The sequence below is a fragment of the Lepisma saccharinum genome, chromosome 16 (genome assembly GCF_977018435.1).
Source record: "Lepisma saccharinum chromosome 16, izLepSacc3.1, whole genome shotgun sequence".
In the NCBI taxonomy this organism is placed as follows: Eukaryota; Metazoa; Arthropoda; class Insecta; order Zygentoma; family Lepismatidae; genus Lepisma; species Lepisma saccharinum.
Window position 1 is genome coordinate 50,591,539 of NC_139244.1, and position 13,334 is coordinate 50,604,872.

At 35.5% G+C, this 13,334-nt stretch overlaps 1 protein-coding gene across 1 annotated transcript in view; it reads left to right on the forward strand.

Annotated features, from left to right (window-relative positions):
* LOC146000071 (arrestin domain-containing protein 3-like) overlaps window positions 1-12,406 on the forward strand; it is a 216,138-nt gene extending 203,732 nt beyond the window's left edge. The window contains exon 8 of the mRNA XM_083137399.1: window positions 11,278-12,406. Coding sequence (XP_082993525.1) covers window positions 11,278-11,531 — 254 coding nt within the window. The 3' untranslated portion in view covers window positions 11,532-12,406. The remainder of the gene's footprint in view (window positions 1-11,277) is intronic.
* Window positions 12,407-13,334: the final 928 nt, after the last annotated feature.

Here is a 13,334-nt window from a genome sequence, read left to right on the forward strand (position 1 = left end):
GGCACATATAATTACACTCTGATACACAGTCTTGAAGCTTTAATCAGAAAACAACAAGGCAAATCCAATAGAATATTCAAATTGTGCCGAAGATGTTTAACTATATTTGATGGTCAAAAAATGGTGAATGGGGTTCGGGAAGTGAATGCAGAAATGGCTAAAAACAAATTAATTGAACATTTAAAATACTGTGGCAACTATAAACCTGTTCATATGGTGATGCCAATGCCAAGTGAAAATGCAAAATTCAAAAAGTTTGAAGCCTTATTGGAACACCCAGCATATATAGTCTGTGATTTTGAATCAAATCTCAAACCTCTTGCATTCTGTAGCCCAGATCCTGAGGAATCTTCAATTACATCATATCAATTACATGAACCCTCCAGTTTTTGTTATGTGGTTGTACAGGATGGGGTTGTTAGTAAAAAAGATTTATACACAGGAGCAGATGCCATCAAAAAATTTGCACATAGAATAGAAAATGAATGCCATGACATAGCATCTAATATCTTATTAAAATCAAAACCCATGTTGCCTTTAACAGAGAAACAGATTGAAGATTTCAACAATGCAGAAAAATGCCTGGTATGTGATTCCTAATTTTCAGATATAAATATCAAGGTGAAACACCATTCTCATACAGATGGTAAATTCTTAATGGCACTGTGTAATAACTGTAATATTAAGATCCAGAGACCAAAATTTGTCCCCATATTTTGCCATGGAGCATCCAATTATGATTTTCATCATTTGATCAGGTACGAGGGGTTTGACAAGTAGAATTTAAATATTTTAACTGAAAATGATGAGAAATATATTGCTATTAGCAAAATAATTAAAGTTAATGGTGTTCCTATTCACTTAAGATTTCTTGATTCATACAGAATTTTATCGGCTAGCCTGGCTACACTAGCCACTCAATTATCTGATGATCAATTCAAAATCAGATGTACCACGTTTCCAAATCAGGACCTGAAATTAATTACGCGGAAGGGTGTATATCCATATGATTATGTTACAGATTTTTCTAAATTTGATGAGTGTGCTCTGCCACCACAACAAGCATTTTACAGCAAAATCAGAGGATCTGGAATCACTGATGATGATTATCACCATGCCCAGTTGATGTGGAACAATTTAAAATGCCAGACATTTGGTGATTATCACAATGCTTATTTAAAACTTGATGTGACCCTCTTAGCTGATATACTGCAGGCATTTAGAAAATCTTCCATGCAAAATTATAAACTGGATCCAATGTATTTTTACAGTGCGCCAGGCCTAGCATGGTCTGCAATGTTTTTAAAAACTAAAATGCAATTGGATCTGATCCAAGATCAAGATATGTATCTGTTTATGGAGCAATGTATAAGAGGGGGCATGGTGCAATGCTCTCAGAGATATGCCAGAGCTAATAACAAATATATTCCTGATTATGATCCAGCACTGCCATCAAATTATATACTGTATGTAGATGCAAACAGCCTGTATGGTTATGCTATGATGGATAAACTCCCATATGCAGGGCTTGAGTGGGTTGAAGTTTTCAATATTGAAGATCTTAAGGATTGTGATGACAGTAAATATGGCCTCTTCTTAGAGGTTGATCTGACAATTCCTGATGATTTACACAACACATTTTCTGATCTGCCCCCAATTCCCGAGGTTCAGTGCTCACCTGGCTCTAAACAGAAGAAATTGATGATGACTCTAGAGCCAAAACAGGGTTATGTCTTATATTATAAAAACTTCCAGTTCCTGATGCATCATGGTGTTCAAGTGACCAAAATTGGCAAAGTTTTGAGGTTCAGACACTCAAGATGGTTGTAGCCATATATTGATACAAACACAGAGCTTCGAACATCTGCAATGAGCCAATTTGAAAAATCTTTGTTTAAACTAATGGTCAATTCTGTATATGGCAAAACCATTGAAAATGTCAGAAAACATACTGATGTTAAAATAATTACTGACCCCAGCCTGAGCAAAAAATTGATTGCAAAGCCTAATTTCAATTATAGAAGAATTTATGATGAAAATATGGCACTTTTCAACATGAAAAAACAAAGATTAAGTTTGATAAGCCTATTTATGTAGGGGCTGTGATATTGGAATTGGCCAAATTACACATGTTAAAATTGTATTATGATGTGTTGAAGCCTTTTTATAAGGATCGTGTAAAACTGATGTACATGGACACAGATAGTTTTGTTCTTGATATTCAGACAGAAGATGTTTATCAAGATATGTCACAGCCTGAATTGCTTGAATATTTTGATAGCAGTGAACATACAAGGATTCACCCCACAACAAAAAGGTGCCTGGCAAGTTAAAAGATGAGACACTTGGTGATGTTATTGTGGCATTTGCTGGGTTAAGGGCCAAGATGTACAGCTTTGAAACATGTAGTGGTGCTGTTGCCAAAAAGGCCAAGGGCATTGGCAGAGTAACTGTTGACAAAGAGCTTGAATTTGAAGATTACAAAAATTGTCTCAAATCATGTAGCACAATCAGAACATCAGAAAATAGAATTCAGAGTGTAGATCACTTGTTGACTACAAATATTGTAAGAAAAGTGGCTCTGGACCCACATGATGATAAGAGATGCATTTTGTCATGTGGCATACATACTCTACCATGGGGTCATTGTGATTTGAAAAGTGGGAATCAATGCCCAATTACAGAGCATGATTTGAAATAAATAAACATGCCTATGAACTTATTTGGGTTCAAAAAACAGGCTATTATGGAGCTGCCAACACCATCACCCTCTTCTGATATAATATCTAAACTGAGTGCTTTGTTAATTATTCATCTGAACAGCATACTTACAGATGTTGATGATAAAACAGGTAAAACATTGTACATATTTAACAATAATTTAAATCATTACCAATTACCTGTAGGTGGACAATTACAATTTATTACAACCCCCGAGGGTAATGTCAAGATTTCAATAGGGAGAAATATTTATAGAATTAAGCACTCAAACATGATTTCTGGCACTGTATATACTGTTTCTGCTGGTGACTGCTTATATATTGCGGTCCCGGGATCCTATGACAAGCTTATACCTTTTTTATAGAATTAAGAATTAGATATTCAATAATAAATAACCGCTAAAACAAAAATGCCTAATGATATATTTGGCCATACAAGACATGAAGATCACAGTGATGAGATTCTGATGCTTGATGTCAGAGTCAAGAAATTAAGAAGTGATTTACAAGCTTTACAAACCACACTGAATGCCAGTCTTCAACTAGAAATTACAAATTTGCAATCACAATGCATGGACCCTCTTCTTAAAATTGACTCAGAACTCAAATTATTGCTTCAGAAATATACTGATTTGGCCACATTGGATAATTTTCAAAGTTTAGAAGAAGCTGTAGCAGCTCTTCAAGCCAAATTTAAGACCCAGGCCACCAACTCTGAGCAATTGAAACAACAATTGGAAGAGCAGATTAATAATGTCCAGGCACAGCTCCAAACAATTGTCAAAAGCATAAAATCACAAGAAGATTTTGATCTAGTGATTTCCACTCTAAAAGAACAGATTCAATCATTACAGATGCCTAATCTGGACCCCTTGAACAATGCCATAGCTGAGCTTAAAGAAAAATTGAGACACTTGAAAATTTTATGAACAACTTGCCATCTTCTGATGCTTTGAGTGCAATAACTCGCAGTGTAGCCAACATCAAGTTGTAACTTGAAACATATGAAGATTTTGGAAAAATTCAAAGTACCATAACCCATCTTGAGGGTACAATAGCAGCCGTGCAAAATGATTTGACAAATGTACAAGAAACTCTAGAATCCCGCCTGCCCGGTATTGTAGACACACTTATCAGTGTCCAGCAACAAATCACAAAGCTTGAAAACCTCAACACTGAATCTGAGCTATCTCATTTTCATCACTTGATGGATGATATTCAAACAAAGCTTGAAATTTTACAACAATCAACACCCACTCAGGCAGATATAGCCCTGCTCCAAAATGCTATGCAAAATGTGGCTGATGCTTCTGAATTAAATAATGTGAAATTGGCACTTGAATCTTTGCAAAATACTGTATCAAATCTGCCTACATCACAGGAACTTAAAAATATTAAGAGAGCTGTGAATCGCATATTGAAATCAGAAGATATCAAGAATATTCAGACAGAGATCAAACAACTCACTCAGACAGTGGCCACTCTACCAACCAATCAACATATTAATGAACTGCATGCCCTGTTTGAGGATATCAGAAGACAGGTCCATGATCTTACTGCTCAAAATTCAAAATTGGCAGTTGTTGAAAATTTACAGCAAATTGTAGCTAATATCAAGCAACAGCTAGGGACCATGGAATCCAATCAAGCAAATGCTCTGTCTGTTTTTGCCACCCAGCTACAAGAAATTGTGCAACAATACAAGAAACTTGCTGTGGACATAAGAATCAAGCCGGGGCACGATGAGATTGTTAGGACCATCAATGACCATCTTGAATCTGTAACAAGCAGATTGCTTACAGCAGAAAAAGAAATAACAGGCATAATCGAGAATCCTAAACATACAGTAATTCTTGAATTGTACAGCATCCCCAACAAAGAATATGATTCACCATTTACACCAGGAGGCAAAATATATATGCTGTCCCCTGCACAATTTTATTACCAGTTTTTTGTTGGGGGCACACTTAGACCAATCAAGATCAAATATTGGCTACAACCACAGGCACACCACTACCCTACCTTATCAATAAAAAATGCTGACAACAAACCAAAAATCACCAGTGTAGAGTTAGAGGATTTTACAGATCCCAATACATTAGAAACATCTTATGTTGAAGATGATGGATGGCTCTCTGGAATTTCATATACAAATAGGAGACAAACTGTATTTAGAAAATCCTGTAGTATCAGCTGCTGACACCCTATAGTTGCAATATTCTTGTTTACATATTATGTCTAGACAAATTATAGTTGCAATATTCTTGTTTACATATTATGTCTAGACAAATTATTGTTGATGAATTACACAGACAAGCCAGACATAATTATAAGAGACTGCCAGTAGTCACAAAAGGCATAGATGATTTATGGCAGAGCGACTTGATTGAGATGGCAAGTGGACAGCTGAAAAACTTAGACAAAATCAACAAGGGCTACAAGTATCTACTCACTGTCATAGACACATTTTCAAAATTTGCCTGGGCTGTGCCACTCAAATCCAAGACTGGAAAATGTGTTACAGAAGCCTTCAGGACAATCATCAATCAGAGTGGAAGATCACCGCGCTATTTGCAAACAGATAATGGCAAAGAATTTTATAATTCAGTGTTCCAAAAATTTATTAAAAGCCAGTCAATACAACATTATTCGAGTTACAGTGATCTCAAGGCCTCAATTGTAGAGAGATTCAACAAAACCCTAAAACATCTTATGTATAAACAATTTACACTTCAAGGTAATTATAAATGGTTCAGTATTCTTCCAGAACTACTACATAAATATAACAACTCGGTCCATTCCACAATCAACATGAAACCCTCTGAAGTAACTTCATCTGATGAGCAAAAATTGATCAGTACTGTTTATTATCCTAAATATCAGCCAACAACAAGAAAAGCCAAATACAAGGTGGGCGATCAAGTAAGAATCAGCAAATATAAGCACTTATTCAAAAGAGGCTTTACAAGAAACTGGAGCACTGAATTATTTACAGTGGTTCAAGTTAAACCTGGGACCCTTAACACATATATAATAAAAGACCACCGAGGAGAAATTCTCAAAGGCAGGTTCTATGAAGAAGAACTCACCAAAACTAAACAGCCTGACACATATCTCATAGAAAAAATCATCCGCAGAAAAGGCAACAAGTTATTTGTCAAATGGCTAGGTCTCCCAGAACACAGCTGGATCGAGGCAAACAAAGTGATAATATGAACACCTGGGATGTTATAAAAAGGCTGCCAGAACCTGAACAGCAGAATAAGAGAAATGGCAAGTTGCTGCCTGATAATATTAGATGTCTTATTGTTGGGCCATCAGCTTGTGGTAAAACTACACTAATGATTGATAATTTTTTATTGGCACCCAACTGGTTAGACTGGAAAAACAGGCACTTGTATGTCTTCTCTAAGAGCTTGGAACAATTAAAATATCAGCAGCTGATGAAGCTATATGATGGACTGGATATTGCCACTTTTGAATCAGATGTTAAGCCACTGCATGAATGTCTCGATAATTCTGTTGTTGTGTTTGATGACATTATACTGGATAATCAAAACAAGGTTAGAAATTTTTTTACACAGGGCCGACACAAAAACATTGATTGCTTCTACCTTGCACAGACTTTTTCAAAAATACCCAAGCAGCTGATCCGAGACAACAGCAATTTTATATGTGTGTTTCATCAAGATCATACCAACCTCAAACACATACATGATGAATATGTAGGTGGGGACTTGAGCTACAATAATTTTTCCAAGTTTTGCAGTAGGTGCTGGAACCAGAATAGTTATGGGTTTGTCACAATTGATATGACAAGAACACCCAATAGTGGCAAATACAGAAATAAAATTAACAATTTTCTAGACATTGAAACATATATAAATAACCATGAAAAGGCCAATTATTGATGATCTTAAATTAAGAAATTATCTTGTAAAAAGATTTAAGGGATGGAAATCAGAGAACCGAGGAATCTATGAAAAACACAAACAAACAGAACAGCCTATTATTGATGCTATTAGTGAATTAGGTAAAAATATCAAAACTGTTACAGAGCAAAATCAAAATTTGATCACAGAGCTTGTACCTGTAGCTGCAAGGAACATATTAGATTATCCAATCACCCCACTTTCTAGTATTCATACACCTAGTCCTATTGCTCCTCGAAGAATTGAAGCTACTCAGGATCCTATTGAATTGGGTCTTCTTGCTCAAAAATATTTAACCACACCTAAAGATAACAAAGATGAGGTCTTTGGCTTATATGCTGACACAGAGCGTGATGGTAGCATCATACATAGAATTGGCAATTTCAGAGTAACATTTATGGGAGATGATCTAATTGTATATTTAGAATCTCGTCTTGGAGAAAAAGGTGCTTTTGTTAAATATCCCGGCACACCTGGATTGTGGGAACTGATGACTAGGAAAAGACCTGGCAGCTATACAGATCAAGATTATGAACATTACAAAGAAATATTAATAAAATCAGATGCTCTATACCAGAACAATGATCCCACACAAAAAAGAGTCAAGTCTAGCAGTGGAGCAAAATATAACTTAATCAAGCCCATATGGTCACAGATCAAGACTGGCAGTGGAATCAAACATTACAACACCCTGCCCAAAGAATTTGTGTGGGTTGATGATGTCAGGAAACTTGTAGATAGGTTATTGGTGATAGCTGGGGAGGAAAATGCTGGCAACCACAATTTTTACAATGAAAAGGTTGGAATTATGGACATGATAAGCACCAAATTGTCTAATTTTATAGTGAATGACACTAAGGGGATTGGATACCTTATAAAAATTATTAATACTCTACCACCTAAATTTTGGAATATTTCTGAGGGTCGGGGGCTTGTTAATGACATTATAAACAAGCTGCCATTTGAACTACATATTCCAGGCTATCAGTATTGTGGTCCAGGTACAAAATTGGACCATAGATTAAACAGAGGTGATCCTGGTGTTAATCCCCTAGATGCTGCTTGTAGAGACCATGACATAGCATACAACACACATTCTGATCTTGACAAGAGACATGTTGCAGACAAGAAATTAGAAGAGGCTGCATTTGGTAGATTTGTAAGCAAAGATGCTTCTTTAAGTGAAAAAATAGCAGCATTGGGGACCACCATAGCTATGAACACCAAACAAAAACTGGGGTGGGGGTTGTGAATATGTATATAATAAACCTAGGATGAAGGCGAAGGGTGTTATGTATCAAATACCTTATGCAGGTCTTAAATCTCTTAAAACTATTGATAGTCTTTTAACCAAAAAGCAGCGCAAGAAAAAAAATTCTTGTATTGCCAAGGGCCATGGTATGAAATTGTTGCTTAGTACCCCCCAATTAAAAAAATTACAGCAATCTAGGAAAAAATCACATGTGGGGGGATTTATATTTACTATCCCTGCCATCTTAGCTGCTCTCGGGGCTGTTGGGAGCTTGGCTGGGGGATCAGCTGCCATAGCAAAAACAGTAATAGATGCCAAAAAAATAAGGCAGAATTAGATGAATTGAAGCGCCATTACCTGGCCATTGAGAAACAAGGCAAAGGTGTTAAGAGAGCCATGAATAAGTTTAAAAAAAACAAGAGCCGCTTACAAACCAAGATATTGAAGCTTTAATCAAGCCACTGGGCATCAAAAATTTTAGAGGTGTGTACATGTCTGATTCTTTGCCAGAGCAACCACTCAACAAAGAGTGTGGCATTGTTAATTTGGATAAGTACAAAAATCAGGGCACTCACTGGATCTGTTATCTTAAATATTTAAAAAATGAGGCATTTGTGTTTGATTCATTTGGAGGTGTTCCACCTGAAAATTTAATAAAATATCTAAATTCAGCTAATCTTTATTACAATAATGCCCGTGTTCAAAACTTCAAAGATGTTAATTGCGGACATTTGTGTTTATCTGTTCTTAGATATCTGTCTCAAATAAATAAACCATCAATTGAAAATTTTCAAAAGGCCCTGTGGTATCTGAAACATCATGGGGGTATTCCATCTCACCAGCCAAAATTCAATATTGAAACTCAGATTACATGATGACATAGTATATCCCAAAACAATAGCTCTCAGAGCATTTTATGGCATGTACTTGATCCCTAATATTACACACCACAACAACACAATTGCAGTTGGTGATCAAAAAATTGTCATCACTCCAGGGCAATATAATCTATCTACTCTAAATGCTCAATTACCCAGAGGTATAGTATTAACTCAAAATTCTGTCACTCACAGAGTAGAAATTGTATCTGCTACAGAAACAGTGGATCTGGGTACTATAGGAGAGCTGTTAGGCTTTGAGAACAACACAAAACTTGAACCAGCCATCAATCACACTGCTATTAATATACCTAAATTCTTAGCCATAGAGACTCTGAATATTCACTGTAATGTGGCTGAGGGTATGATCACCAAATCAAATGGCATAGGCACTCACAAACAAACTGGCATTATTGCAGCATTTAAACCTAATTCTGAATTTATGGAGCCCATCATCTACACTCCATCCCCAACATTATATTTTCCTGTGTGCCATAATAGAATAGATTACATTGAGTTGATGGTCACTAATGAAAAAGAAGAATTAGTTGATTTTGCTGGAGCCACAACAACTGCTATCATAGAGATTAATATTTAAATAAAAATACATACAAAAAAATGGAAAATATTGAGAGTTATGAGCAACAATCATTCCCCCCAAACAGGAGGACCTTTGCAAATTTAAATCAACCCAACACAGAGATTGAGGTTGATCTTGATGTAGGGGATGGCTTTATACACCCCCACAGAGCAGATCTATACATCAAATTTGATGTTGTAAAACTCGATGGTACAGATTATCCGGCAAATTCAAATATAAGATTGGTAGATAATTTTGTGCCGCATCTGTTCTCTGAAATTGAGATCAGAAAGCATGGTGTTGTTATAAACAGAGTAGATTATCCCGGCATTATCTCCACAGCTTTGGCCACACTAAAATTATCCAAAACCGAGGCTTCTTACTACAAAATAGGTGGATTTGAGGCTGGTGATAAAATATTATCCAAGAGCCACACAGTGCTGTTCCCCATGCGCCTGTTGCCAGGATTCTTCTCAGATTACAAAGATATTATGTGGAAGGGTGGTTTAAGAATCACATTTAGAAGAGCTGCCAATGATAATAATGCTTTGATGAGGTACAGTGCAATAAACTCTACCGGGGAAGCTCTGCCTAATACCCTACCTGATGAAGGCAAGTGCATTATTCAGACTATGGAGCTAAGAATACCAGTTGTTGAATATGAAGCCAGTTATGCTCTTAAATACAAAGCTGATATCCTAAAAAATCCACAGGTTCCTTTACAATTTTATACATATCAATGTGTACAGAAGCCCGCAACTGGTAGCTATTATGAGTTTGATGCTACAAATTCATTCTCCAGTATACAATACGACATGCCGGATTTTGTGGTGGTACTGTTTCAGACTGGAAGACACAATAATCAGGAAAAAAATTCAAGTAAATTTGATAGCTGCAACATCAAGAACATATATCTTAAAAATGGCAGAAATGAGGTATTTCCTAGAGAAAATTATAATTTAGACATGTCCAAGGATGATTTCCTCAAATTATATGAAGCATTTACAGCATACAAAAGGGTCACTACTGGCAATACTGAGATGTATTACACACCAGATGAATTCAAAGCACAGAGACCCATGTTTGTAATCAACACTTCAAAAAGAAAACAAGTTGTGGTTAATGACAGGACAAACATTAAAATTATCTGTGAATTCCACGAAACACTCCCTGATGACACTATATGTAGTGTTATTCTCATAGGTGAAAAATCATATGTTTATGATGTAAGAAATGAAAGAGTCACAGAGCAATTCTAGAGGGCCTCTGCATATTGCACAATTTGGGCCTGGTGTATAATTAAACTTAAACCCGAAGTAAATATGTATGTGTATGTGTGTATGTGTGTGTGTATGTGAGGTATGTGTGTGGGTATGTATATGGGTGGGTGTAGGTGAGGGTGGCTTAGTTTTAAGTGTATCCAAAAAAAATATCAAGAGGGGCTTATTTTTAACAAGCTTATGGACAAAAATCTCACAGAAGTGCCTTTTGTAAGTATAGCCAAATCAATCTGAGGGGGCTCATCATTTGTACACTGTAGTTTCGGGAAATTCCCGAGGGCATTTTTACAAAAATCTTGGGTTAGACGGGGTACTACACTTGAGCAAAAAGCTCATATGGGCATGTTGAGCTAGGTTTAAGTGTAGCCAAATCTGCCTGGGGGGGCTCATCATTTGTTGAGTTTATAATATCATCAATCCCACTACTCAGGATTAATAATCTTTTATAATTAGTAGTAATACACTGATAAATTCATCTTCAGGGCTTCTTCCCCCACACATATTTGCCTTTCGATGGAGGCTGCTGATAAGGGATGAGCCCCTTCCTCCCCCGAAATAAAATTCTGGCTACGGGCCTGGTCGTTTTCCTTTTAAATCTAAAGATAGTTTAAAAATAACTCGTGCAATTCTTTCAGATGTTGCATGTGACCACGTAGAGGGAGGAATGTACATCGGCCCTGAATTCCAGTTGGGTCAGGTATATGACGGAGGCCAAGAAACAAACGAAACTGTCGTTCTCTACAGACCTGTTTACGTAAACGTCGCAAAGCCGAAATCGAATAATAGTGCAACACCCCACCGTCGCGATAGAACTAACGAGGCTAGTTCGTCTATGAACCTAGCTTCCACGAGTCGTCAACAGAGTGCGGAAAAGCTCCCAGCAGTTTAGTGATATCCAGTGAAAGAAAGAAGGTGGTGTGCAATGGGAAAAGGTTAAGCTCAAAGAACTCACACAAACAGGCCTAAGACCAAGAACAGAATACAAGAACTGTTAAGCTATACCGTTTAAGAAACGCTTGCCGTTATGTACATTAAAAATAGAGGCTTTATTGTAGCTGATTTGTAAGAAGAAAAATACATTTTGTGCTAAACATTGTCACTTTTATCACAATTGTACTATTTTATAACGACCTAGAAAATATATATTAACAAATGGACTATATTCTGAATAAAAAAAAAGTGACTTGTAAGAACGTATTGTGGTGTCAAAGATATCTCATTACTCTCATCTTTTATGACTTCGAAGGCACTGATGGATGTTTTGGACGTTTGCAAATGTTTTCAAGTTCGAAAAAGGTGCGCCATTTCAATGGATGATGAGTGCCTTGGTATATAAAAAAGCTGGGAAGGTTTTTTAATTGAAGCGTTGTATAATAGAAGGACAAATGTGCGAAGAAAATGTAATTTATAGTTTAGATTTACCCTTCCCCACCCTCTCTCGTAGCGCGAGAACTTTGTTTATCGTTGTAAACACATTTAGTTGAAAAGTTTAAGAAATGGAACTGTTATTTAACACATAATTCATTCTCGAATAACATTTAGAAGCTAGAAAGTGATTGAAGTATTTCTGAATTATGATTCAATACAGCCTTTGTGAGTCTTTACTATGAAACAAATGTAAAATATATTCTGACAAATTATATGAGAAGCTTGACACGTATAGCATTTATAAGTAATTTTCACAGTTGTATATTATACTTGATTATATAATAATAATATTGCACCATGATAAACACAATTTGTATACTTCTTGTAAAAATAGCATTTCTTATAACCATATGAACAAACTTCTAAGTTAATACATAATCCCTATAAATGTAAGAATACGAATAGCCTTGTAAAAATTGTTATTGCTAATGGATCATAAAGAGAGAATTTCTAAAAGAATATATTTAGCATATACCTGCAAACATCTTTTCTATTAGTATTTTGTCATGAAATTGATATACATGAAATCGTACAAATATGAAGACCGAGTACCAAAATATAGTTGAAATAAAAGTGTCTTCCAGACAGAAAATGTAACAATTTGCATCTTATAACACAACCTTGTACATGTTTTTAGCATGTCCCAGTCGTGAACATTGACAGCATCAGACACTCTACAAATGTTTTAACCAATTTTTATAGTAAAACGAAATCAATACTATTGACAGCTTATCAAATTATCATTCCGGACAGTTTTAAATTTATCTAACAATGTTTAGTACATATCTTTTTGCTACTGTTTCAGTGTTTAGTAAATATTAAGATCATTCCAAAAAAAATCTCTTCAAATGTTGAATATTTAATAATTATTTTAAAAAATACTAAATTTAGGATAACTGTATATTCATTTATTATAGGTATATTTAACTTACATAATTCGTTAATTATTCATATTTTCAAATTAACTTTTGATAGAATATTATGCTTGAATGTTTTGTTCGTTACTTTTTCTACATGATCTGTGTAATAATTTCAAAACAAAGAAGAGAACACAAATAACATCTGTGTCTATAAATATGCTATGTAAATGTTACTGTCAAATCGTGGTCGATATGTCTTTACAATTCAGTACTTGTAATAAGAAAAGTGCAGCAGTGTATGGGCTTCGAACACTCTGGATAACTGGTTAACCATTAGACCTAACACAAAAGTTTAATCTGAAAATCAGTTGTTTTCATTATTGTTACTGTAAACTATTATTAAA